The sequence below is a fragment of the Ischnura elegans genome, chromosome 11, assembly GCF_921293095.1.
Source record: "Ischnura elegans chromosome 11, ioIscEleg1.1, whole genome shotgun sequence".
Taxonomy (NCBI): Eukaryota; Metazoa; Arthropoda; class Insecta; order Odonata; family Coenagrionidae; genus Ischnura; species Ischnura elegans.
In genome coordinates this window covers 46,240,186-46,267,414 of record NC_060256.1, presented here as the reverse complement: position 1 = coordinate 46,267,414, position 27,229 = coordinate 46,240,186, and the positions used below count along the sequence as shown (strand labels likewise).

The 27,229-nt window shown below is 39.0% G+C and overlaps 1 protein-coding gene across 15 annotated transcripts in view; it reads left to right on the top strand.

Annotated features, from left to right (window-relative positions):
• The window catches only part of LOC124168485 (AMP deaminase 2), a 221,771-nt gene that overhangs the window by 155,134 nt on the left and 39,408 nt on the right, over positions 1–27,229 (top strand). For all 15 annotated transcript variants that reach the window (XM_046546776.1, XM_046546782.1, XM_046546786.1 and 12 more), the window contains one exon: positions 9,220–9,424. In XM_046546776.1, coding sequence (XP_046402732.1) covers positions 9,220–9,424 — 205 coding nt within the window. The remainder of the gene's footprint in view (positions 1–9,219; positions 9,425–27,229) is intronic.

Genomic DNA, 27,229 nt, shown 5'->3' with positions numbered 1-27,229 from the left:
CCCGGAAGTCTGCCCTCCTGCGATTTTTAACTATATACTTGTATTGCGTTTTTTTATCTGGTCGTATTTGAGGATGTGGACTTCTGTGACCGTGGAACGTAATTGCCAAAATACGACGACGTAGTTTTTCTCGAAAGACATGGGTATATCATTACAACGGCACTGCGAGAGTACAAAGCAGAAATATTTCCATGTTCAGTGTGAGGTATCGCTCTAATAGGGTGGTTTCCTATTATTTTTTTATTGCCTAAAACGAAAGGTTATTACTCCTGGAGTACGTATTTCACGCTTTTAGATTTTTAAATGACGATATCTATTTTTCGCGACTAAATGAAAATTGAAAATTTTCAATTTTTCGCGAAAACGCGACGGCTTAGTATGAATGCTTGGAAAACTCCGTGTGACGTCGTTCTATTTCCCGCTGCCGCAAGTGAGGTGACCTTGGGGCGAGGCTTTGAGCGCTGATACGACGCAGGCTGCTAGCAGGTAGCAGAGTACCCTGCTAGCAGGTAGCACTTGGCTTAAATAAGGATTATAAATACCTTATCACACGAAGAAAACTTTCCGACCTTAGCCAGTTTTAATAGGTATTTATTAAGACATGTTTCCCTGAGCTCTGTGCGTCATGCATGCATTGGTAATCTCAGACGATGTAAAACTCCTCCTCGTAAATGCCTAGTACTCGTATCTACTGGTATATAAACTAGGTCCCTATGACGTCACGTGGAGTGGCATCGCATGGGCGCAATCTGGCATTTTTCAATTGCAGTTAAAATTGACCATTGTCATTCGTCTGAACTGGGATGTCTAAAACCAAATGATTTGTATATTATGAATACACTAATGGTGGGTAAGGAATCGCAATCAATGCCTTTCGTTTTCTTTGATGATGGAAACTACCCTATTATGTGAATCACTTCCTGTTTCATCAAACTCTTAGTAATCGCATTGGTTCCAGCTTCTATCGGTTTACCACTCTTTTTCGTTCATCGTTTTACCTTGAGGAGGTTATTCTTAAGATTTCCCATTCGGGGTGTCGTCGACATCGACTTGCAACCTTTTTCGTTGTCCTCTGTCTCCGTGCCGCGAATGTTAATCAGTTACATCGATCGAATGGCGAGCCCGTGGGCCGCCAGCCTTTTCATTGCCCAAGACTGGTCTTACACTGGAAGCGACAATGTGCGACGGCACGCTCACGCAGTAGGAACATCAGCGGGCGAGTATGCACGGTGGATCCCAGGAACACGAACGCAATTTAATTTACAGATTGCACCTTAAAACGGAGCTCTACCAGTCATGGTAATTTATGACTGTTGAACGGGGATTATTTGACATCATTTTGACATATTAAATATTTTAATTATCTGAGAAAAAAATTTAAATATAAATATCAGACAATTTGAATGATATCACGGGAGCTTAACACGTTTTTTAAACAACACTGGGATCAAGATCATCTTAAGTACGAATTTGAGATGTATTAGAAAAATAGTTATTCGGTGCCTTCGCACATTTCGCATTTAAGGGTATTATTGGTCTATAATTCTAGTGTTATTATGGTAGTATGTCTTGCAGCACTGTAGAGGCAGTAGTCCATTTACAATGATTTCTAATAAAAGCTAGGGGTGTAATAAACACTCCAGGTGATTTTTCTCTTGCTAAAGTTTGAATCAGTGCACAGTATACTAGTTTGACACTGTGTCAAAGTAACCCAAAATACTGTCAAAGCTCCCTTAATCTCTAAGTAAGATACCCCGTTGTTTTGTAAGTAGAGGCAGATTCAGGTCATCGTTTTAGTGGACGGGTTCATGAACGTTCCGCATCGAAAAGGCGTCCGATATCCGATAAGCTTCGAAAAATGATAGATAAATTTAAGGTGTACAAAAATAGTTATAAACTTTGCCAAGCTGGTGAAATATATAGTAAAGGCTTTTGCGGTTACCCGCGTCCAGACTTCAAAATAGCCAACGTTTCTTATCCAATGAGGGAGACCCCATCAGGACGAATAACCAGTATATATGATCTCTGGTAAAGCCAAGGAAACGTTGGCCATTTTAAAATCTTGACGCGGTTTGTCCCAAAAGCCATTAATTTTGACGAACATAGACGACGAAAGTTTTAATAATTTGGTGAAATGAACCTTTTCATGCGTGAGTGCTTCCTTAAAGTTTACCATATTCTCAACTTTTCTAGAAATTGCGGTTGGAGGGGAAACTCACCCTTTAATCCGCGACTGAGTGTTTGTAAACAGTAAGCTCAAGGTGTCTGCCCTGTAGCCAACAGCTGGAGATAAGCTCCATTGATACCTCAACTTAAATGTTCTGTTTTATATTTCTATTAATTTTTAATCTTATCACATTTTTAATTTTCAAATTCAATGTAATTGTCATTATCCTTGCTCAGTACCGAGATATTGAATTGCAAAATTGTAACTTTATATTAAAAAAAAAACAGTAATTCAAGATGTATATTGGAGGTCTATGTTATCCCTTTGTCACAGCCAATGGGATCATGTAGCACCATCACTGGCGCTGTTTTTAATGGAATTTAAAATTTAATTGGGAAAAATTAATTTTTTAAATTTATTTAAATAAGTTTTTAATGGACCTGTATTGTCGGCTCTGAAACATCTACTTTCTTCTGTGGAGTTCTTAAAAGTCGGAAACCCTTTTGTAAAATACTTAAAAGTTAAATTTGAGTGGTAGTCTAAAATTATAATTGCTAGTACCAGTATTTCGCTGGTGTTCAGTATTTCTTAGTTTCATTTGCTCATACTTAATTGTTGAATTGTTTTATGCTAGATTTTAAGCACAGTTTTAAGTCTTTTAGTTTGGCTCTTTTATTTATTCCTGTACCACCGAAAACATCACCTTTGGCCTTTTACATTGGGGTTTTTAAATTAAAACTTAAACGTACACGAACATCCATGCCCTGGACAGGGGCAATCTACCTAGGGACTCGAACCTGCGACTTCTTGCGTGGCAAGCAAGGGCTTCACCCCCCCCCCCCCCGCCACCCGGGCCGGAATAGTGTTTGAAAAGTAGAAGTTGTATTTTTTTGTACTCTTATGCAATAAATAGTGATTAATATGGTAATAATGCGTAAAAAAACTCGTACTTATGATTATTATTTTTACTACTTTTCCGATAATCCGGACATTTCGCAAAGTCGCACTCCCTGCGGTCCACATTTGTCCTCTTTTTCAGGACTCTACTGTATTTAATTCAGGCCTCCCGAAGAAAAGTTTGGAGAACCCTGGTTCACGTGATCTAAGGTTCTACCCCTGTCGCTCGAAACCGCTTGTCTTGTCGATGCCTTTTGACGCTCGTGTCGCGTGAACACTCAAGTTGCTTCCAGCGTGCGACCAGCTTTCCACTCGCCTGGGATCCAAAGATTGATTTTCCGTAGCGCGCGCGAGAGAGAGTGTGTTGGGGTGAAGGGCTGGTCCCAGATCGTGCGATACAACCCCACTTCGGGATTAAATTTGGATATCACGTTCGATTGGGGCAAGTGGTGGCCTTAAAAGCTCGATCGTGGAATTTGCTTGCTCGCCTCCCCATCTTATAATCCTTTCCCCAACCCCGTGCTTATTTTGGATCAAGGGCTCAAGGACGTGGCGGCAGCCGGGATGGTGGAAATCCTACTCCTCCTACCCTGGCTGTGGATTCCCTCGTGAAATACGAAACGGGTTTTGTAAATTAAGGATGAACCACTCACTTCCTGAGAAGACAGGTGTGGTTCTTTGGCGTAGTTTTAGGAGGTGGCGACCGGCAGCTGTCAGTTGCGCCATGAGGGAAGGAGGCAGAGAAGGATGGAGAGAAACCCGGCGTCAGAATTAGCTGTATGTTCCACAGGAGGTCTAATAACCGACCCAGGGTTCTTCATTACACTATGTCATTTTCAAAGGTATAATGTAGAAACCTGGGTCGGTTATTTAAACTTCTATGGACCTACAACATTGTATCTTTAATTATGTTTCCTGTCACTAAGTTCCACCAAGTATCGCTATCCAGCCTTAAGTTGGTCAGCATTAGCCTACTCCTAAAGAAAGGCGCCTAGGGGACCACGGCTTAACGTCCCATCCGGCGGACGGAGTGCTGCACTTCCACAAAGCATTCAAGCAGGGATCGGGCTACCTCTAAAGGCCGTTTTACACGGTACACGGAATTGCGCAATCTGACGTACGTGCGAAGGCGCAATCAAAATTGCGTCGTGTAAAGCGGTGAATTGCTAGAACACGTGCGAGAATGCGTGGATGCGAGACGGCAAAATAGCCCCTGTTCTAATTTCGTTCATGCATTCGCGCAATTCCACGCCATTTTAGAAATTAATGCAGCTCTAACCTGCGAAATTCCGTGCCCCGTGTAAAACGGCCTTAAAAATATTTGTCATCTCCGGGATTAGGACCCGCACCGACTGGGGTGGTCCCGGACTGGGATTTGAACCCGGACCGCCCGGGTGGGAAGCCAGTACTCTTGCAACCATACCGATACCTCCACCGCACAAACGCTCAACAATCGCTCACCGAATCAAATCGGCTCATCTAGTAGCCCAGTAATACAAATGCGCTCAGCTGGCAGTAGCCGGAGCATAAACGCTCACCTCCGGAGATTGGATAATTGGAGTTGAGCGCATTCGTATTTTTGGGCTACTAGATGAGCGGATTTTATTTGGTGGGCAATTGTTGAGCGTTTGTACAGTGGAGGTACCGATACCAATCCGATCTGAAATGGTTCTTTGATACGTTTCGTCACGGAGGCCTATGGTTTCACACCCAAACTTACCTCGTGTTTGATTGGAAAACTTTCTGGTATTCTATCTTTCACGTCTTTTTTTCTCTTTTCCGATCTTTTTTTTATTTTGGCTGAAGGCTGTTAATGATAAAACTTATTGATATATATAAATTACAATTTAGTGAAAAAAGTTTCGCAGCTGTGAGGTGTTTGTAAAAAAATTAAATCGACTTGATGTCATCTCCTATATCTGCTTCAGAACTATTACAGCAAACTGCCCCACACAAGGTGAACTTGAAAGTGGAGTTGTTTCGTAGCCGCTTCGATTTCCTTTTTCGTCATTTTTTACTTCGCTTTCTTTTTTATTTATTGTATTTTCGGTTGCAAGCATTTTATACCGGCCTTATATATTCAAGCTAGCATTTTCCGGCCTCGGTGGCAGCGGGGTAAAGTCCTCGCCTGTTAGACAAGAGGTTGCGGGTTCGAGTCCCTCCTGGGTAGATTTCCCCTATTCTGAGCATGGCTGTTTGTGGACGTGCAATAGTTTAATTTGTTGAATACCCCGATATAAAAGGCTGATATGAGCTGTATTCGTTGCTTTGGGAATTAAAAAAAATAAATAAAATAAAATACAAGCAGTTATAATTATGAGGTATTGCGGGTTTTTGGCAATAGCATGTGAAAATTCATTGCAGCTTCCTCCGAATAGTACTTTTTTGCCTACATATTTTTTTGTAAATTGCGGCGTATAAGCTAATTTGACTCACGGCTAAAATATCCATGCAATGAATATCAGGGCCGGACCTGGATAAATTGAATACAGGCTCGTCCGTCGCACATTGTATAAAATGAGGTCTTTGTTACTTCAGGAGCCATACCATAGCTCATAGGCGGATCCAGGGGGGGGGCACGGGGGCACGTGCCCCCCCCAGACCCTTAAAAATATGATAGATTTTTAATACGGCCCCATTATAATTTCGTTCGTTTTGTATAACAAGGTATCCTTGTGCCCCCCCCTGAACAAAATCCTGGATACGGCCTTGCTTGTGCCCCTCCCAGAAAGAAATCCTGGATCCGCCCATGCCATAGCTCCTTCAGATTTCAAATGAAACATTGGTTTCTATTGAAGGGAATTCCATCTCATGGCAGCGAAAATTTCTGTGTGATTGAATGGTAACTAAAAGTTATTTTCGTAGTCGCAAATCGCGTCATAACAATCACATGATGGAGGCTCGCGTGAGGTCTACCAAACCCTGGAATTGTGCAAGGCTTCGTAAATGGCTTCTTTTTGCTTGAATTATCATTTTCTACCCTTGCGTCGAATGGAACTGGTTATTTCGTATTACGAGCGGAACTATTCAGAACAATCGAAGGTAAAGACTTGATGAATTATTCCCTCGTAGTCTGCGTCTCGGAAGAAAAGTATTCATGATGAACAGGCCGGGTATTCAAAAGGATGGGCGTCACGCCAATATCACAATCGACGAATACTGCGCAAGAATATGGAAGTAGGCTAGTTCCCACGGCAATTCATTGTGTCTTGTCATCTTTTGACGTAAAACTCAGTAATGATCTTGAATTAATTATCCCTTCGATTTTGATGGCTATATCGAAAGTCCTCCTCAGTATTCGGGAAATACTAGAATGAGACCAGACATTTCGAGGAGCAGCTGTATAAGACCCTGGAGACAACCTCCAGACTTCTTTGCTTAGGTTCCTTGGCAGGGCCTTGGCTTTCATGGGGCTTTTTAGTGGATCTTGTTATCACCTGGTCAATCGGATACCGGGAAAACGTGCCGCATCGCACTTAAAGATTTGAAATTTTGGTATTTTGGGTGTTTTTCGGACATGAGTTGTCACTCTCGGATTATTCAATCACTTTTTTGTCTTCAACAACTCGTTAGACATTTGCAGAGTATCAACTCAAATTTATTTCATTTCTGCACTTTGGTTCACGAGATATCGCACCGAGAGTGAGCGCGCGCCACCCCAGTCAGACAAAATGGGTGGCACGCGGGTTACGTACTATCAATTTGTGTTGATCATTCTCACTCGTCGTAAAAGCATAAAATTCTTTAGATAAACTTTACACTTCGTCAATATAACCTCGAATGTTATCTTTATCACTGTTTTTTTACCAAAACGGGCTTAGTAGCAGCGGTTTATTCTCCATATCGAAACATTGTACATGCATGGCCCCTGCATCCGTGTCCTTACAAGGCATTCTTTGGGTACGAAATAACAATGTAAGACGTGAAGAAGCAGTTTCTTGCAGACACATCAATCCGAAGAATCATTTGTATTATAAAATGATAAATATTTAATTAGTTGCATAAATGTAGTATTTGCCGTTAATGATGATTTGCTGGATTAATGCAGTCGATTAAATGCCCTTGTTAATCAACCTTTGATGAAATAAGTAATAATTTAAGAGGAGGGGACACAGTTACTGTGAGGCACTTGTAAACTAATCCGTAAATAATGATTCCGTGCTCATCATGAAATATAGGAAATAAATTATTGCATTGTACTATTTTTGGTACCGATTTATTACGATTTGCTTGAATGCTAAAACTGATTAAATGTTGCTAAGAAGCATTCTTTGGGAACAGAAAAATAATGGTAGGGAAGGAAAAGGAGTTAGTGAGAGGCACTTTCAGAGATTAACCTCAATCCAGTCCCCTCATCATTATGCATCAATGAAGATGATGAACCCTAATATACGGCTATCTCCAGAAGCCTCCAACCACATTTGATCTCGAAAGGAGGGTAATTTTTACGTACCTTTTTGATTGATCTGCCTAATTATTTATGTGTCAGCTTGGGATTTCTCTTTGTGCCCTACAAAATAAGGCTTGTATGATTTAGCGAGCCTCATCAAAAATGGCTAATTTCTTCGGAATATTTAATGTAAATCCTTTACGCAGAGGAGGGATAAACTCCTTTCTCGCTTTTATCATTCCCAAGTACATTTCCACGGAAACACTAATAGTTTTCTTTCGTCCTATTTCGCTCATGAATTTTCGGCAAGGACTAGTCGCTAAGATTGTATCTACGAATTTCTCCTCTCATTTTCCCTGGTTGTATTCTTCCCTTTAACACCGGTTTCTAGCATTCCCTCCCGGGAATGGGATTTTATACACATTTAGTAACAGTATTTTAGTGAAGTTCTTCTATTGTTAACTTTGAAAAAAGTAGACATGAATTTTTTAAAATTATTTTCAAAATACTTAGCATTCAGCATTTTAATTGTGAAAATCGTATTGATTTACATTTAATTTTCACTAATTTTCTTCCAAATTGTGGATTTTTCTATTTATGTTGCTCAAAAAATGAATGTTTTAAGAGCCCTAGGTTAGTTAATTTTCCATTCATGCATTCATTCCCGGGTTAGTGCCCGCACCATCAACTCCCTCTGCCTCCTCCGTATCTCGTGTAGAAGTTTCCTATCCTCACTCGTAATATTTTTTACTTAGAATGAACCCTTTTCCCACAAACATTTCTTCATAAATCTTTGCTCTACCCATGAATTGTTATAGCGACGTTTTTCTGCCACCTAGGGAATTCATAAATAACACAATTGAGCATGTGGGTAGAAAAAATTTGAGCCAAATACGGCGATTACAACGTAAAATATCCACGCAAATCATATTTTGAATTGATCCATCCACTGGTATTTCTCAACCAATATATTCCACATTAAATTTTAATTTGGAAATTCCTAGAATAAAGAGCAATATGAAAAAAGGTAAATGAAAGCTATTATCGTTTAGATGAGATATCACTTGCTCATGCTGCCGCCGCATTTGAAAGTCTTACTGAATAAGGTTGCTGAAATTAATACAATTTAATATCATTCTCCTTTAAATTTATGTTCATAATCTTCTTGTGATATAGTTACGTAAGTTCAAGTTACCACCACACTAATGGCCTACTTATAATATTTTAATAATATTAATAATAATATCACACCACCCAATTAAAAAAACGTCTTATAAACATACCGCACCGTCTCTCCAAAAAAATTTCCCAGCAAATTGATCGATCGCGTTGATGCCTTGGACAAAATTCGACTTTTTCAACATTTGTCAGCATTTTGAATGAATAACTTATACTTTTTTTTTTAAGAAATAATTGAAGTCTGACTATGATTTAGGCGGTTAACGTCATCTTCTGGTGCGAAACTATAGTCGTGATTTAATAATAACGGAAAAAAAGTTTAAAAATTGTAAGATGAAGTGCTCCAAAATCCTTAACGCATTCCGCACCACATGTAATACGTTGAGGCTTTTGGTGCACTTCATCTGACAATTTCTATTCAAGGCCGTAGAACTAACTTTATGTTCAGCAAAGTTTAAGTTATTCATTCAAAATGTTCAGCAGATTCCCCTAACCAGAAACCACCAGTTTGCAGCATTTTTTCATTTGAACCATGTTCAAAACCGCATCCTGAACTGTGATCATGACGTATTCTTTTGTTTTCTAGGGTGGCCAAGGATTTGGAGGAGCGTCGCAGCCACTACGAGCCGTCGGTGGTGGGGGGCGGGGGAGGCCCTGGGTCGGTAGGCACGGCCGCGGAGGCCGGAGGCGGCATCGACGGCGAGGTGTGCGGCTCCCCCTATGCCCTCGACGAGCACGATTTCGTGCCACACTTTCAGCGCGTTTCCATCTCCGGCGAGGACACCAGCGGGGTGAGTTATCTATCGTATATCATCTACATCTATGTAATATCCCGCAAGCCCCATAAAAGGCGTGTGGCAGGGGGTGTTAGGACACCAGCCGTTTCCACATAAAAATGAAGTGCTCTAACGAAGTTGGGAAGAGCGTTTATTAAGGCCGTTTTACACGGTACACGGAATTGCGCAATCTGACGTACGTGCGAAGGCGCAATCAAAATTGCGTCGTGTAAAGCGGTGAATTGCTAGAACACATGCGAGAATGCGTGGATGCGAGACGGCAAAATAGCCCGTTCTAATTTCGTTCATGAATTCGCGCAATTCCACGCCATTTTAGAAATTAATGCAGCTCCCACCTGCACAATTCCGTGCCCCGAGTAAAACGGCCTTAAAAGTCCTTTATGGTTCGGGGGGAAAAACGAATTCCCATATCTATCCGTTCGGAAAAAATCTCTCTTAATTTATCGCTTCTATCGGACCTGCAAATATAGTGTGGCTTTAATATCATGTTCTCCGTGTCGCTCTTAAAGATATCCATTCTCAATTGTTCAAGCAAAGCCAAGCGCGCAGCCTCCGAGTCTCCACCGGCTCCCAGGCTAATTCGCTTAACATCTAGGTAATACTGTCTGTACGCCCGCAGCAGTTTTTGACGAAACGCGCAGTCAGGGCCTCAGGCCAATTTTCTCAATACCTATCCCACTTCTGACAAACTACTGAAAAAAGAAAGAGCGTTACAGAAATATTTAGAGTACTGGGATGGGAGAGTTTACAGTATATGGTGCAGTGGTATATCAAAATATAAGTAGGCGCGGAAGTTCGAGCTTATCCTAGTGACTTATTTTTTTCAATGCCACAAAATGGCAATAAAATATTTTGCCTACTCACTTTAATGCATATCAATCACTGCTGCCGTTACAAAGTTTTTGTGGCAAAATTAATATTTTCCGCGGAATTCGTTATTTATTCGTCTCGACATTTCATTTCATGAAGAATCTGGTAAAAAGAGTTCAGGGAGGGATTTTTCTGAATTAAGTCCTCTGTCATATTATCCAAAAATTATGCCTTGCGACGATTATTAAATTATGCCTTGCAACGATTGCGACGGTCTTTCACGCTGAAAACGAAAGAAAACACTGAAGTCGCTCTTGTTTTTGGCGCTTCTTGACCTTAATATTGTGCAGAAATCCATCAGTGCATTCATTTTCTGTGCTAAATCTGACTCTGTATTTCTGTTATCCTAATTACACGTAGTGCGCAAAGAAACAAATCTATACGCAATTCCCTAGCCAATCGCGTGCTGTAGATCTTTCAAGAAAAGGTTTCCCTCGATCTTTATTTTGAATTATTTTCGTCAAATGCAATATATTTCTAGTTGTATGTCCTTCTAGTTCTGGTCGTGAGTGAGGAAAAAGCACGGGATACATTTGGAAAGGACATAAGAAAAACAAACTTTGTGTTAAAAGATAATCACCAGTTCTAGATAATACGCCGATCACAAAGGATAGAAGTAAAGCAGTTCTCTATCATGAACAGGATCATACGGGACTGGAACGACCTTCCAGGAAAAATATATGAGCTCTCCCTTAAATAGTAAATGTATTTTTTAAATAGGTTAAGGAAGTACGTTTTACGTACGTTGTTATAATGTTGTCAGTTGATTTACTCGGATTTTCATGTTACCACCAGGCTAGTAGTCTAGTTGTAACGATTTAATTATTACAACAACAATTATAGTAATACCCTCCCACACAATTCCTAAAATCTCTTATAACAATACGGCACCATCACTCAAAAAAGTTTCTCAGACATCTGAGTAGTGCCACTAAAAGTCTTGGACAGAATTCGACTTTTTCAATTGCTGTATACTATAAGACCATCATTGATGAAGGTACCTCAGAATAGTAAACAATGCTTAGTATGCGAATTGAAATACGCTGAGTACACCGTTGATAATTTTTTGCAATTACTCGCCCGTGCACACTCGTATGCCATCATTCTGAGGATTGTTTTTGCTAGTTATAATTGCATTGTCCTCATAGAAACCCCAAAAACTCTAAATGTTCATCAGGAAATTTTCTGTCAAGTACAATCTCCGTCAATTAAAATTCTTCGTCTGGCCCTAATATTAGGCGATCAAGATGATTTTTCTTTAGTTTTTTTAACCGACGAAACTACGCTAAAAATTTAATCCGCGCGCTTTAAATTTTCAAAACAATTTTTTGGGGCAGCATAATGCGACGTTGATCCTGCGTTTCCATTTGTGAGTCGTATTTTTAGCCGAGGTAAACTTGCGGTTTTCGCATCACTTTTGTCCCTGGTGGTTCTCTTCACACCCGCGTCAATCAGCGCCAGCGACAGTCACGTTCCTTTTGCGTCAGCAGGGAGCGATTATCCTCCTTGGGCTCTATTACGTGTGGATCCCCCATTCATGTTTGCCGACGTATTTTAACGAGGGGGGAACTGCGTCAGAGATGGTCTAGTGCGAGGGAAGCCGCTCAGAAGGGAAAAAAATGAGTCACGGAGAGTGGTCTTACTCAAGCTCAATGCAGCCGACCAGCTCTATAACGCCGAAACAGGCATACAATTTGGTCTTTTCCAAATCTCCTGCGATCACGTCACTTTTCTCCGATTTTCCACCTCCTAGAGTTATCGATTTTTTTTTGTTAGAAACGCGTCGTGAACAGGGTTGATTGATTTATATCACTTTGATTTAAATCATGATTTAAATCACGATTTAAATCACTTGATTTTTATTTTAAAACATCAGGTGATTTAAATCATAATGTGATCTATATGTTTGATTTTTAAAGAGTCAAGAAAAGGAAGCTGTAAGTGTATAATTTTGATTTTGATTTCTTAATGAGTACAATGAATCGACAGTTATCAGCACAATGGTGGCTCTTAAATAGAAATGATACTGTAGGAATGCATGTAACATGAAAATTTAAAAAATGGCTTTGGTTAGAATACTAGTGTATCCGTTGAAAAAAATTGTTTTCTGATTCAACTTCTAAGCGTAGGCACCATACAAAGTTGCAATTACAGAATTTTTCTAAACTTCATATGCTTTAGAATCGCATAATATGTATAGCACATTTGATACTTCCAATGGCAATTTTATATTATGCTGGTGTAATTTTTAATTTGATACCATTGGCATTTCCATAGTTCTCTCCCCTGATTGACTAAATGTTGTATTGAGTTTAGAGTATGTTGCCTCTTGTTGTTTCTGCAAACGATCATTCTCCAATATGCTGCCCAAATTGTTAGTTTTGCAAATAACTGAATTTTTGATGAATGGAGAATCATAAAAATCTCATTTAAATCAATAAAATCCGATTTAAATCAATAAAATCTGATTTAAATAAAAAAAATCAACAAAAATTATTTTTTTGAAAAAAATCATGATTTTTATCAACCCTGGTCGTGAAACTGTTACAGTGACGTATGTGGCTGCATAGAGAAATCACTAGTCCGTCCCGTGGAAGGTTGATTTTTGCTGTCGCAACCGTTTTATGAAAGCCGATTCGCTGTCGGTCTAAATGGCGGGGGGAGGAGTAAAGTCCTCGCCTGCCAAACGAAGCGAGATATGGTAAAAAGACAAAAATTCGACCCCCTACAAAATCGTCTGGAAAAATTGTTAAAGCACTAAATTTTCTAATTGTTACAGTGTTACCAAATGCCTCCACTTTTTGGTGACATTTGGGCGTCAATAACTCGATGGTAGTAAGGAGTTTGAACATCGCGGAGAAGCTTGTTATTGGCACTAGTCTTTGTGGCAGCCATTATTCCACACCTTTTAAAAGTCAGAAAATCCTGGAAGCCAAGAACTTTGTCGGAAACGTGGAAGCTAAGAACGTCTGCCATAAAAAGTTTGGTATTCCTTGAGTTCAATTACCGAATAGACTAGAGGTAGATATCACCGAAAAAAAAAACAATCCTAAAGAAGCAAACGGCAAACAAAAACTATAAGAACTGGCGGAGTGACCAAAAAAGACGGAAGGCCTTTTCCGGGGAGGTCTGTGGAGGCATCGCACCCTCAACAAGGGAAAGAGAGTAATAGCTTCTTTCTCCGTCAAATTCGCATTGCTATGACCGTCAGAGACGCGAGTGGCGACTTAAATGAAACCAGTGAAATCATGTAGGTTGACAACAGATCAGCTGGTGATTCCTATTTTATGATATACTTCACGGATATTACAAAAGAGGATCCTCAAGTCAGCCTCTAAATGTGTTGTCACCCACCTCGCATTTAAATGGGTTTCCAAAAGTCGCCGCACGTGTCGCTGACGGACAAATTTATCCGAGTTTCACTATGAAATAAGGTGCAATTACGGGTATTAACCGAAATTTACACACATGATGAAGTTATATATCAAATTCATAACATTTCAATGCTATTCCTCGTAATTATAAATATTACCCTGTATAATATTGAAAAAAATTGATCGCAGTGCTCTCATCACCGCGCTGTGGACATTTTTGAAAACCGATTAAAATGCGGCTGAATTGGCAACAAAAATCAACCTTCTATGGGATGAAATGGGGCCTCAACTATGCAGAAATACGTGTACAATACCATGTAATGACGATCGCTGTACGACGCGCTTTTGTTGGTATCAGGATGTTGGTAAAACCGTAGAGGATGTCGTCTGGTCGAAAAAGCATATTTTTAATAACGTATGCAAAATGAGATTGTTTTGAATTGCGGAGGCCCCAAACCAACTCAATGATGAACACATTTTCCTTTGACTAAATGCCTGAAATGACTCGCTCCACCCGGTTCAATCCTCCAATGTGTGTTAACGCTCCTTTCACTCTGGAGTTTAGGTGTTTTTTTGCTCGCCAAGTACCCGAAAATTCTCTGTAACCTTAAGTGGCATTTATATGCGTAATTTCTGTTGAAATATCATTTTTCAGATGTTGTATTGGAACGTTTCCTCAACGTTCACCCTCAGCACTTCAGGTAATTAATCTGGACAGGAAAAGTTCTCTCAGTGTGCGTTTAAGGCTTTCGTGGTAGGAAATGTTTTCGTGATGACAGTGCATACAATTCGGAGGATAAATCTTGCTAAGGGCGTCGATGTATTCTGGTGGAAAACTCCCTTCACAAGCGCCAGGGCATTTGCCGTGAGGAATTTTAATTGATTAAAAAACTTGGATATTACAGTGGAAGATTTTTTGGAAGCTTCAGAATAGGTAGCGTTAGTGATTTTCGAAGCATAAAAGTAAATATTCTCTTTAATTGTACTGTAATTGTTCATAAAATTCCATTTCAATGGTTTATCAAATTCACGACTTCACAACTAGTTTTTTAAAAATAAATTGAACCCTGCGAAGGTCTGCCTGAATTCATTGATTTGCCGCATCAATTTTGCTTAAAAGGATATAGACCCATGGACATGGCTCTTTATTGGTTTTATCTGTCTCTATTAGTTGTGAATGGTGGTGACTGTTAAGTTCAAAGTACTGCATTTGTGACATACCTAATATAATACAAAACATTCTTCTCCGAGGCATTTTAATTTGAAATTAAATTCTTGTTATTTCCGAGATGAACAGCTTTCGGATAAGGCAAAGCGAGAGTATAAATTCGCCACAATTACTTTGTAATTGAATTTCTATTCAAATATGCATTAAAATTGACTTATTTTCCTGTTTGTTTGATGTTTATTTATCTCCAAGGGCTAGCCAGTGCTAGCTAATAATCTCATTGAGATTTTTTCCGAAATCCTTCAGCGCATTGTTCAGCTAAAAACTGTTTCTGCTATACTTGAAGAATAAAGATTTTTTTGAGCAATAAAAGTTTCTAAGAACGAGCTTACTTTTAGTGGGCCATTTTTGTTGAACAACTCGTCAAACTTTCAGAATAAGCAGCAAGCGAAAAAATCCCTAATTTCGAGGTATTAAAAAAAGAGTATGCACTCAGCAAATACATGGTATGGATAGCAACAGTTGAGGAAACTGTCTGAATGTTCGAAGGAGGATTTGGAAGTGTGGACGACCATGAAAAAAACAGATAGACTCGGTAGTAGACTTACTAGCTTCCAATGCTGATGTCTGCCAAATGAATCCCACCAGAGGCCTAGTTTATTACCCAGAATCTCAATCTTCTAACGAAAACAGCACGTTTTAAAAATTGTTTCCGCTCGCCGTTTTGATTTTTGAGATAATGTTGTGTACCTACTGGTGCAGCCTCTTTTGCGCTTAACTCAATTCCAGCCAATTACCTCACATCTCTTGCAGACATTAGATAATGTGGCTTTGCTGCAGTATCCTCTTTTAAGTGGATGAAAAAGAAAATATGGATGGATTTTGTCTTCGTGAGAATATGCCACTGTCACTTCACCGCCATTCGCCAAGTAGGTTTGACATATACCACTGCCAAATTCAGTCACTGTTTACGTAGTTCTATGCTTATACATATATTATGGCTAATTAATTTCAGCTGGCTCATTAATAGCATATCTCCATATTGAATTTCCGTTTCGTACCGTCTCTTTCCGTTAATGGGCTTATTTCGACCGGCTTCAAAAATAAACTAATTAGCGGATTCAGTTTTTACAAGATTCAACAACATATTTATGACAATTCGACAGTGAAAAGGAGTGCTTCATATGCTCAGAATAGTAGGATGTAGCCCTATGGCTACGGTGGGCGGAAGTGGGTTAATAGAATGGTCTTCGATTTTTTTTCAGTTTCCTTAAATTAACTTATTCATTACTTACACTGGACGGTAAAAAATATTTTTTTCTTGTGCCCCTATACCATTCCTGATGGTTCCTTACATCCCAGGACTTTTTCCCAAAAAATTGAAGAGTAGTTTCAGATGAACATGGGGAGCGGTTGCATCAAAACATTAGCAAATTTGAGAGAAGATTTTCAGGGAGGTGGAATGCGGACGTGTTGGCTGAGTACTGCTGGCTTTGGGCACTATAAACTTCTATCTCAGGGTATAAATGGAAACCAAATGCCAACGGAAAGTACTTAACTCATGCACTTATTTCGTTCTTTGCATATGATTTTACCCTTCATTGATGTGCGCGAGGTATTGAGAGCGCCAGCTTGGTAGCGGATCTTCTGAGCTGTTGCTACATATTTTAATTATTGTTATTATACATTGTTCATACATATTTTTATTATTGCTGCTATATGTTTTTGATACATGTTTAAATCATTCTGGGAATCGTTTGGGGAAAGGAAAGATGGAATAGAAGCTGAAATATGAGGAAAATAGATTAACAAAATTGCGAAAAAAAGGCAAAATTAATAATTTTGAAACCGTTTGTTAACAATTTACGTAGACTAATTCTACCAAATCTACCCCCTTAGCATAAATGTTCATATTTTTGACATTTTTACCTCTCTAATCCCTTAGGAGAAATGTAAATGCGAAAATAATCCTTGTCGTCCCTCCAAATTATCGAAAAGTGGTTTAAAAAATTGGAGGGGGCTCCCCCGAAAATGGTGGGTCATGGGGGAAAAACGGAGGTCATATTCGGATTCTGGAGGTCATTTTACGCAAGAATCAGTAGGAATGGTATCAGGGCCGATTTTCATGCCGTCCAGTGTTATCGATGATTTTATTCATACCGTTGAAGTCATGAGGTAAACAATAACTCGCCTCATATTTGCTTTTTCTCCCACTCCCGAAACTCCATTGATGCAGCAAAGACCCACTCGTCCAGTCTCAAAGCCCTTAAATGGATTCACGGCGAGAGACAGAGAGTTGCGCACGCTGCTTTTCATTAACTTTTTAAAGCTTTTCGCGGCCCCGAACGGTTTTCGACGTCAGAGGCGCGAGGCACGGACACCGTTTCGCTAAAAGAAAAAAGGACGATGACTCCCTGCGAGCTCTCACGGCGGAGGGGGAAGTAAAAAAAAAAAAAAGACGAAAGAATTTAAAAATGAAGAAACCGCGTCAAGCATCGACCGCCGAAGCCCAGTCGAGTAACGAGCGCAGGGACCTTTTTGAAAAAAAAGCGTTTCTCTTCTGTTTTTTTTTTTTTTTTTTTTTTTTTTTTTTGAAGGGCTTCCGCTTCATCGATGGGAATTTTTTTTTCACAGACGCGCGCGCACTGCACCTCAGAAAGAGGCGAGGCGGACCATGAGTAGGGCACTTAGGCCATTGTTTTCATTCTCTCCATTCCCTTTGACCCGTGGGATATTTCCTGCGTTGAATTTTTACAGCCCAAGAATGGGCATCAATACAGAAATTTGAACCGGACTAAATGATATTGCAGAGGAAAAGATTTCTTAAGGCACGCGAGTACGGTACACGGTACATTAACGCGCAAGAGTTGATGCACGTTTTCATTATGTTTTTGGTGGACCGGAACATGTACGAAAACATGAACCAAATTAGAACTGTTTCTATTTTTTGTTCATGCATATATGTATATTTTGGGGTGTTTACACAGGGAATTTTCCGTTCATTCTTGCGTTCATGCATTTATACATTAAATCGTATAATTTAATTTCCTAATGTATAAACACGTGAATGAACACGAAAATCCAGCGGGTAACCAGCCAAAAATGTACAAATGCATGAACGTGTGGACAGAAAATAGAACCTGTCCTAATTTGGCTCCTGAAATCGTAGGCCTACATGTTCCATTCCGGTCCACCAAAATCTTTCATGGAAACGTACATTAACTCGTACGTGTTAATGCACCTTGTAATCAGGCCTTTAGAATGAATAAACTTATTTCGGGTTTGCGTGCGGGTTAGAAAATTTAAGGCAGGCTTAGATTGTCTTGACCGCGCGCTAACCCGAGAGAAGTTAATTCGTTCTATTCGCCGGGAAACTGTTAAATCATTCATAAGTTTTCTTAGTTTTTTTTTTTTACTTTCCGTCCTACGCTTACCTCGAGACTCAAATGATTTGACCTTTTGGTCGCCTCCTCCAGCTATCGTATTCCAAGTATAACCGTGAAGTAAAGTGAACGAATAATTCCCGCTCGACCTACCTTTTTTCATGACATACTTCTCATTTAAAACGTTTTCTATCATTTGAAAATTTCAGGATAACCTACAGGGTATGTCCTAAATATGTGGCGTTAGTGAGGTAAAATTTTCATATTTAAGTTACAGTTAAACGTTTTTTTAGGGTTTTCCATATTCTGTGATTGAACTCGTAGGTTGGTATAGATAGGTGAGGGTAGAACTCAACCCATATTTAGCGCTCAAGATTTCTGCGCAATTCATAAAAAGCCGATGCTATGGTGCTATGGCATCAAAACCCCAAATTTAAGTATTATTGTGAGAACTAGAAATTGTTTTAATGGGAATGCTTGCAAATACGTTTTCTTAAAATCTCTTAGTGATTTTAATTTTTAATGCAGTGTAGAATAATGGAAAATAGTGAGATAAAATTTTCATATTTAAGATACTGGTAAATTTAAAGTATACCCGCGGTGATAACTTTTACGGGAGTCACCCGAAATCGGGGGATCCGGGTTCGAATCCCGGTCAAGGCGAATGATTTTTTTCTCTGTGGAACTTTCGCACGATACTGGTAAATGTTGGTTAGGGTTTTCTATATCGCTCACTCAGTCATTTAACCGGAATGTTGGCGTGAATAGGTGAGTATAGAACTCAACCCAGACTAAGCTATCATGCATTCTGGTTAGGGGGAGACTAGTTCCTTCCCTTGGGTCACCTCGCATTTCGAGAATTTTTGAATGGGTGCTCAAAGGATTCTCAGACCTATTTTATCCATGAATGACAGCATATTAAGTGTCTATATGTGGGAGTAATAACGACTTAGTAATTTTTGACACAACGCGTTTATTTAAGGGGTATATGGTTTCTCAATGGCATAACACCGGAGGATGACACAAAGAATATCGAAACCGGTGGAGTAAAATAAAATCTGCGTGGAAAATCAATAAGTCATTACCAGGGATCCATTTCTCCTCAAATAAAAACAATGGTTAATGTCTTGGGAGACTGTATAGGTGTAGAAACTACTAAGAATATTATTGTGTGATGTTTGTATTTGTGCTGATGCTTTTCACTGCCGTTGGTTACGTATATTAGTTTTTTTTAGTGCACTAAAGTGAAAATAGAAAACGAACATTCTTCATTGGGTGAAAGAAAATAATATTTACTAGCCGCTGCGAAATAATATTAGATGATTTAACCTCAATACAGGGTATCATCTGTATGCACCTATACTCCCTCTTTAATATTTGTTGAAATTGCACAGCCTGAAATTGTGCATTTATTAAGGTGTAATCATTATTAATATTATGATGAAATACAAAATACAAATCTTTGAGCGGCGGTGACGCGTCCTTCTATATAGCGGTCCATTCGGATGGTGGCCAAACTCTCTACCCGCTAGTCCAGCACGGGTAAGGTCATACATTCATTTTTCGGCGATCGTTCCTTCCGCAATCGCGATGCTCTGTAGATTTCGCGTCTATTCCTTTTTATATTTCTTGTCCTCGTTACGGGGACTTACGTACTCGGCACAATAGCGGCGTGCTCGATTTCCTCCCGCCCATAATCTGCCCTCCGTCGGCGGAATGTTTTTCGAGTGCCGGCGTTTAGCCGCTGCAATTTAAAGAGGATGTGCCCGAATGACGAATCGGAAATTGAGTTGCGGGGTCGATGGAGCGCACTTTCTGCCCCTTTCTGCTCTGCATAAATATTCGATGTGCTATATGGTCTCGCAGAGCGGCGTGACGCTCAGCGGTTGATTCGTTATGCGTGGTACATAATCAAAAGGGGCCGTCCGGTCATTCATCTCCACACAGCTCTGTAATCGTGGTACCTGCGAGATGGTGTTTTAGCTACCGTGGAAAGCATAATCCATAGTGCTCTATTTAACACTTGTATCCTAATGTTTGATTTAGTATAAAACACTTCAAAGCATGAATGAAATTAGCCTTTTTTTCATAAACTAAACTTATTCGTTTTATAGCGGCTACGCAATTGTTCGGGAGAGAAACGTATTCCTGTACTTATCGATTCGGCAAAATATTTCTCTAAATTTATTGTTTCAATCGGACCTATAATTATGAAAATTAAAGGAAATAATATATTTACTGATAAAAAGTGGAGAAATGTAAGGATTTTAACACTTTGACAGTGTGGATATAGATCCGGTACCCGAATGGATGCGAATCCCGTCGAATAGAATGAATAAATTTCTCTCGGGTTAAGAAAATGTTAGGCGGCCGACGTTTCAGGTTCCGTCTCGTTACCCATTCCCAAGTAGTCTTCAGTAGTAGTAGTAGTAGCAGAAGTTGTAACAGTCTCAAGTAGTAGTCAAGAATACTTGAGAATGGGTGACGAGACGGAATTCAAAACGTCGGCTGCCTTAGATTTTCTTACCCGCCCGCAAACCGTAGAGAAGTTTATTAAATCCATACCGTTATACTGTTACTACAATCTAGGTGCATATATCTGTTTTTACACGCTTTTTCTTAGCTTAATATTCTCACGGCTCTGTAAGTGTGTCACCTGCGAGATAATGTGTTTTATCCAGCGTGGAAAGCTAAATCCATTCTATTATACTGTTACAATCTTTGTGTATTTTTATTTTCTCTCGCTTTTTCTTAATTTAATCTTCCCACGGCTCTGTAAGCGTGGCACATGCGAGATAGCATGTTTTATCCACCGTGGAAATCTAAATTCATGCTGTTAAACTGTTTCAATCTTTGTATTTTGCTATTTTTATTAGTAAATTTATTTTTTCCTTTCGTTTTCATATCTATAGGCCCGATATAATCGATAAATTTAGAAAAATATTTTCCGAATCTATTGGTATAGGAATACTTTTTTTCTCTCAAATGATTGCAGAGGGAGAATGAAGCGAATAAGTTTATTTTATGAAAAAAAATTATTTTATTCGTGCTATGAAGTGTATTATTTCAATTTAAATATAAAGCCAAATTCCTTGTAAAAATTTTATTCCCTTTTTTCCCGAGCATAAAGGACTTAATAAATGTTAGATAAAGATCAACATAGTAGTGTATTCTGTTGGTAAATGGGAAGAGTATTATCCCTAACCCAAAAAGCAATACGCGAAAATTCCCTATAAAAATGTTATTTATTTCTTTCCCAGAACATGAAGGACTTTATAAATGATAGGTGGAACTCAATACAGTTCTGTATTATGTTGGTTAATCAAATAGTACCATTACTAACCCCCAAAACAATACGCGCGCCACTGCATCTGCCTCCAAAAAATCACGACTTTTCCTAAAATGAGATGTAAGGATACCATGAGGGGTCTTTGGATGGAAGGGCTGTACCAATGACTTTCCGCCACCCTTCCCGCAAGGATACGAGCTATACTGTGCAAAAGTGAAAGGTCCTTTTATCATCATCATCTTTTCTTTTTTTTTGGCAACGCCATCTGGTGGCAAAAGTGGCCATAATTCTCAGCCTTCATCTGCACGCCAGGGAATCCACCGCAGTGAGGCTTTAATTAACTTTTTGCAGCGTCGTGCGACGGGATAACACTCGAAAGGGAAGCTGTAACAAGCCACGGCATTATTATTTTTTCACGCTCCGCACGCATCCAGAGGAAAACGACACTGGGTGATGGGATCACACCGTAATTCGAAGCGGAAATTTACATTACACGTAAATATTACCATAGCAACTACAGCAAAGGAAAATGCACAAATTTATCAGGACAATAGTCTAGACAAAGAGGTGCAAGAAAAGAAAATTCGTGATGACTAACGGAAATATATTTACACGTAAATATTGCGATAACAACTAGAGCATGGACCAAGCTTATTAGGGCGGCAGTCTAGAGAATGAGGTGAAAATGAAGAGAATCCGTAATGAAATTTACATTACACGCTAATATTGCTATAAAAACTACGGCAAGTGGCCACTTTTGTCATGGCAACAGTCTATAAATGAGGAGAAAGTGAAGGATAATGAAATGTAAAAAACTTTGTAGTCCCACATTTATTTAAGACTTAGCTTTCGACGTGGCGCGTCATCATCTGGATGACTTGTTGTAATCTACATTACAGCTGCAGCAAGCATAAGAGGCCAAGCTTATCAGAGCAACAGTTTAAAGATTGAGACGAAAGTGAAGAAAATTCTTAATGACTATCCTATTCGTAATTACTAGCGAAGTGCAGCTGGATGTGCTAAAAGACGCTAGCCCTCACCCACGTGACAGCGCGGCGCTTCTGTTGATTGGAGATTCATGACTTTCCCTGATGCCATGCACGACATTTCGTTACGTTTCCCTAATTTTGCCGACCTATTCAATCTTCATGATTTTTCTGACCTATAAAAACTCTGAAGAAACATCTAAATCATCTCAAAATGGTTGAGATTGCACAATCGTATTGTTGATACTAGCTCAAAGCCTTCGTCTAATTAAGCTCAAAGATTAACTGTTTCAGATGATTATAATCGCATATAGTCGTCCAACCTTAATTATTTGATGTCCTTAAAAGTCCAGTGTATTAAATAAAATGTCGAAGAATATCTAAGAAAAACCGTTTTCATGGTAACTGCAAAGTGCATAAAAAAAACGTTTGTGTAGCCAAGCTCAGTAACCAAGGAGTTGCGACACCATTTTTATTGATTATAGAGGTAATTATCGGTTATCGCAAAACATTTTTGAAAGATACTTCAGATGAGAAATTTGAAGTAAAAATTACTAATTGTAAGCATAAGTTTCGGAATTCATTATTTTTTATCGAAAACAAATAACGCTTGTAACGAAATTCGACGGTTAAGTATGAACCTCTTTGAGTCGCCAAGAAACGAAGAAGAAGCAATCAAATTGTTTCGGGAGAAAGTACTGCTACCAGAGAAACGAATCTTTAAGAATGACCACGTGATGAAGATGCACATCGGACAGATGTTTAAGAATCTTTGTTTGAATTTGTTCAATGAATTGATTGTCCTCATTTTTAAATTGTTTTGATGATTTTAAAAGTGTTCGGCGATAACCGATAAGTACCACAAATAATGCTTAAAATTGTCTCCCCTACCACCTGCTGAAGTATTGCAGATCCCTTCTGAAACACCCTATATATCTCTTCGTTTCTTACCGTATCCATCCATTTTATCTACAGCATCCTCCTGTGGAACCTGAGATATGCATTATATCCTCAGAAAAAAACCACGAATATTACAAAAGAGGATCATCAATTTGACCTCTAAATGTGTTGTCACCCACCGCGCATGTATAGGAGTTTACAAAAGTCGCCACTCATGTCTCTGACGGACAAATTGATCCTACTTTCACAGGGAAAAACGGTATAATTAGGGGTATTAACCGAAATTTATACACATTATGATAAGATCTATCAGATTTATTACTTTTCAATGCTATTCCTCGCAATGAAGAACACTATACTTCTGAATATTATAAAAAAGACCGAATTACACTCATCACTGCGCCGCGAAAATTTTTGACAACCGATTAAAATGCGACCGAAGTGGCAACATAAATCAGCCTTCAGTGAGATGGAATTGGGCCTCCTTTATGCTGTCCCCTTCACCATATCTATCCATTTTATCTTAAACATCCTCCTGTGGAACGTGAAATATGCATTATATTTGACGAATAAACTACGCGGCGCGCGTGCATATGTTTTCCAACCTAGAGGCTTTCTCTCATTCCGTTTTCCTCCAGCTCGACCCTTTACGTATGTGTGTCATGTGGTGTTAAAAGAGTGGGAAAGTATGCGGGCGTGTTTGCGATTTTACGGGAGGGTGGAATGGGTCGTTCCCGAGCCGGGTATCGATCGTGGGTCCACGCATTGTGGCGCGTAAAGACCCGCTCGCCCCATAGTATATAATAGAGAAAGAGGGTGGGCATGTGTTTGTCGCACTGCGGCCTTGCGAGTCTCTCGGCACGTGGACCCACAAGTGCCCGACCTCACTTCTCCCCCTGACTCCCATTCACTTTTGAGACCCCATTATTCTGATATTTTTCTCTCCGGCAAAAATTCGTCTTTTTTTTCGAAAAAGTTAGGGTAGAACCGACGCTTTGAAGTAGACTCTCTATTCATGAGAGGAAAATAATCGATGGTAGCTTGTTAATCCGGGCCTCGAAAATACATTTGCATTTAAGAAAATATGTTGTTTTAAAAGATATTTCTCAAAATATAATTGAACTGGTGTTTTGGTGAAAAGTTAAGATAGAACCGACGCGTTTTTGTATCTTACCTATACATGAGATAGATAAAATTGACGGTAGTTAGTCAATTCGGTCCCCGAAAATACTTTCGTATTTAATGAAAGTAATTGAACTGGTGTTTTGGCGAAAAGTGAAGGTAGAGCCGATGCTTTGAACCAGTGGCGTAACTAGGAATATGCTTTGGGGAGATGATGGCCTGGGGTGGCGACCCCTCCCCCCCTTAGGCAATGGAAGGCAGGGGTCCGGTAAAAATTTGACATATGGCATGCCTGGAAATACATTTTACATCAGTTTGACTCTAAAAATTAAAATTTAAGCAGATGCAGTTATTATGCGTCTAAACTAGACAACAGTTTTTAATAATTATTTTATTTCTCTAAGGCTTTGGGGGGGATCTATCCCCTTATCCCCACCCATAGTTACGCCACTGCTTTGAAGTATCTTTTCCAAACATGAGATGAAAATAATTGACGGTAGTAAGTCTATGCATGCCTCAGAATATTTTTGAAATTAGTAAGAGATATTGAGATAGTGTTTTGGGGAAAATTTTAGGTAGAAATGACTCTTTTGAAGTATCTTATCCATGCATGAGATGATAATAATTGACGGTAGTCATTCAGTCCATGCCTTAAAAATTTTTACAATTGGTAAGAGATATTGAGCTGTTGTTTTAGGAAAAAGTTAAGGTAAAACCGATGTCTTTAATTATCTTCTCTATTCATTAGATGAATATTATTGACGATAGTTATTAAATTCAGGCGCCGAAAATACTTATTCATTTAAGAAAAGTTGCATTTGACAAAAGTTTGTATTTGAAAATATTGATCGTTTTTTATTTTTGGAAAAAGTTAAGGTAGAACCGACTCTTTTAGTATCCTTTCAATTCATGAGATGAAAATAATTGGCGGTCGTTACTCAATTTTAGGCTTCCTAAATACGTTATCACTTATGGAAAGATATTTAGCTAGTGTTTTTTGGGATGTAAGTGCTAAAAAAGCTTGTCCCCCAAGTTTTTTTCTGTTCTGGTGAATTGGGATTCTTATTGAAAATTAAGCGCTTACTAATACTAAACGATTTTACTTAGCGAAAACTAAGCGCTTCTATCCCCATTGAATAAGATTCAGAATTACTAATAAAGTTAAGCCAAGTGGTGTATTTTATATTTATAGGAAGATATCAATTAATATTTTAAGGAAAACATAATTGCAAAAACACTGACACTCATATTTACAATTAGTAATGAAAATTAATCATTTAATTAAATTAACCTCTGTTACTGTCTTTGCAGAATGATGGAATTGTAAATCTCTATCTTTGTAGAAAATTCTATTTTCGGTAGGATTCAATTTAGTCCTGGTAATATGCGTTGTGCTTAGCCCATTTTTAGGGGAAAATAGCTATGGAAAAATATGTAGAACTTAAATTTTACGTTTACTGATGAATAACAAGCAAGATATTGACTTCTGAGTTTGTTACTTTCCAAATAATGTTCAAAATCATAAAGTAACCGGGAGAAGAAAATAATTATTGTCTTTATTTAAACATTCCATAGATAAGCCTATTTCCCCGTCAAAGTCGTTCAAAACTAATAACAATATTCTGAATTCTTTTTCTAGATATATTTATTTCACCCAGTATTTGAAAGCATTTTGGCCTACCCTGAACAAAACATAAAGAATGCATCAACATATTTTGATGGCATGCCTTCACAGGTATAAATGTAAAAATTATAGAGAGCAGTTGGTAAGTCAAAAATGTTTTTTTTTCTGTGCTTGCTCGTTAACTTTCAATGCGGGAAGATATTCAATGCGATGATTCAGTGGCCAAATTACTTTCTTAAATTTCATTTTTTTAATGCTCAGCTCTACTCAATTTAAACGAAACTTAAAACGAAAAAAAAATGTTGTGTTGTTCCCTTTTTCATGAGACGTAATGTTGTTTCTATATGTCCTCCAAAATCTCAGAATAATTGCTCTTCTTCTCTCGCTAATTCCACGTATTCCAATAATTCCCGAGGCTTAATAAGTGCCGTTTTCTTCATAAAGATACACTATACTTTTTACTCATCACTTTTAAAATTTAGCGTACTCGCTGCTCGTGGATGCCACGAAATTGGATGGGTTATCCTCGCATTTTATTTCTGCTCTCTAAAGAGAATAAATTCCGTCCGTGATGCGCGCTAGTCGCTGAATTGTATATTTTATTCAACCTTGACCCTGCAAGTAGGATCGAAGGCTTTTTCAACGGCTTGATAGGCTCTTTTACTATCTGCTAGTTTCATGGTTTGATTAACCAAAGTATCGCAAATGTTTTCGGTCATCTAGGGCCATCCTCGAATAACGATAACTAATCTTCGAGTGAAGATTAGTTATCGTTATCTGGTCATTTAATTGATTACCACCGTTTAGTACCAACACCATCTTCACGGTGCAATGGCGGATACAGAAAAAACTCAAGGGGGGGGGGCGCAACATATCTTGAGTTGTCTTTACTTTAATCGTAATAAAAGATGATCAAGTCAGAGGCAAAGTATATGAAACTTTATTTAAAGTGATTATAAACATGTAAAAGACAATGCCATCTTATGATATAAAAAAGTTACAATTGTGGTTTTGCAATGTTCGGCAATACAGGCGGACCCGCAAGGGGGGGGCGCGCGCCCCCTGCGCCCCCATCTGTATCCG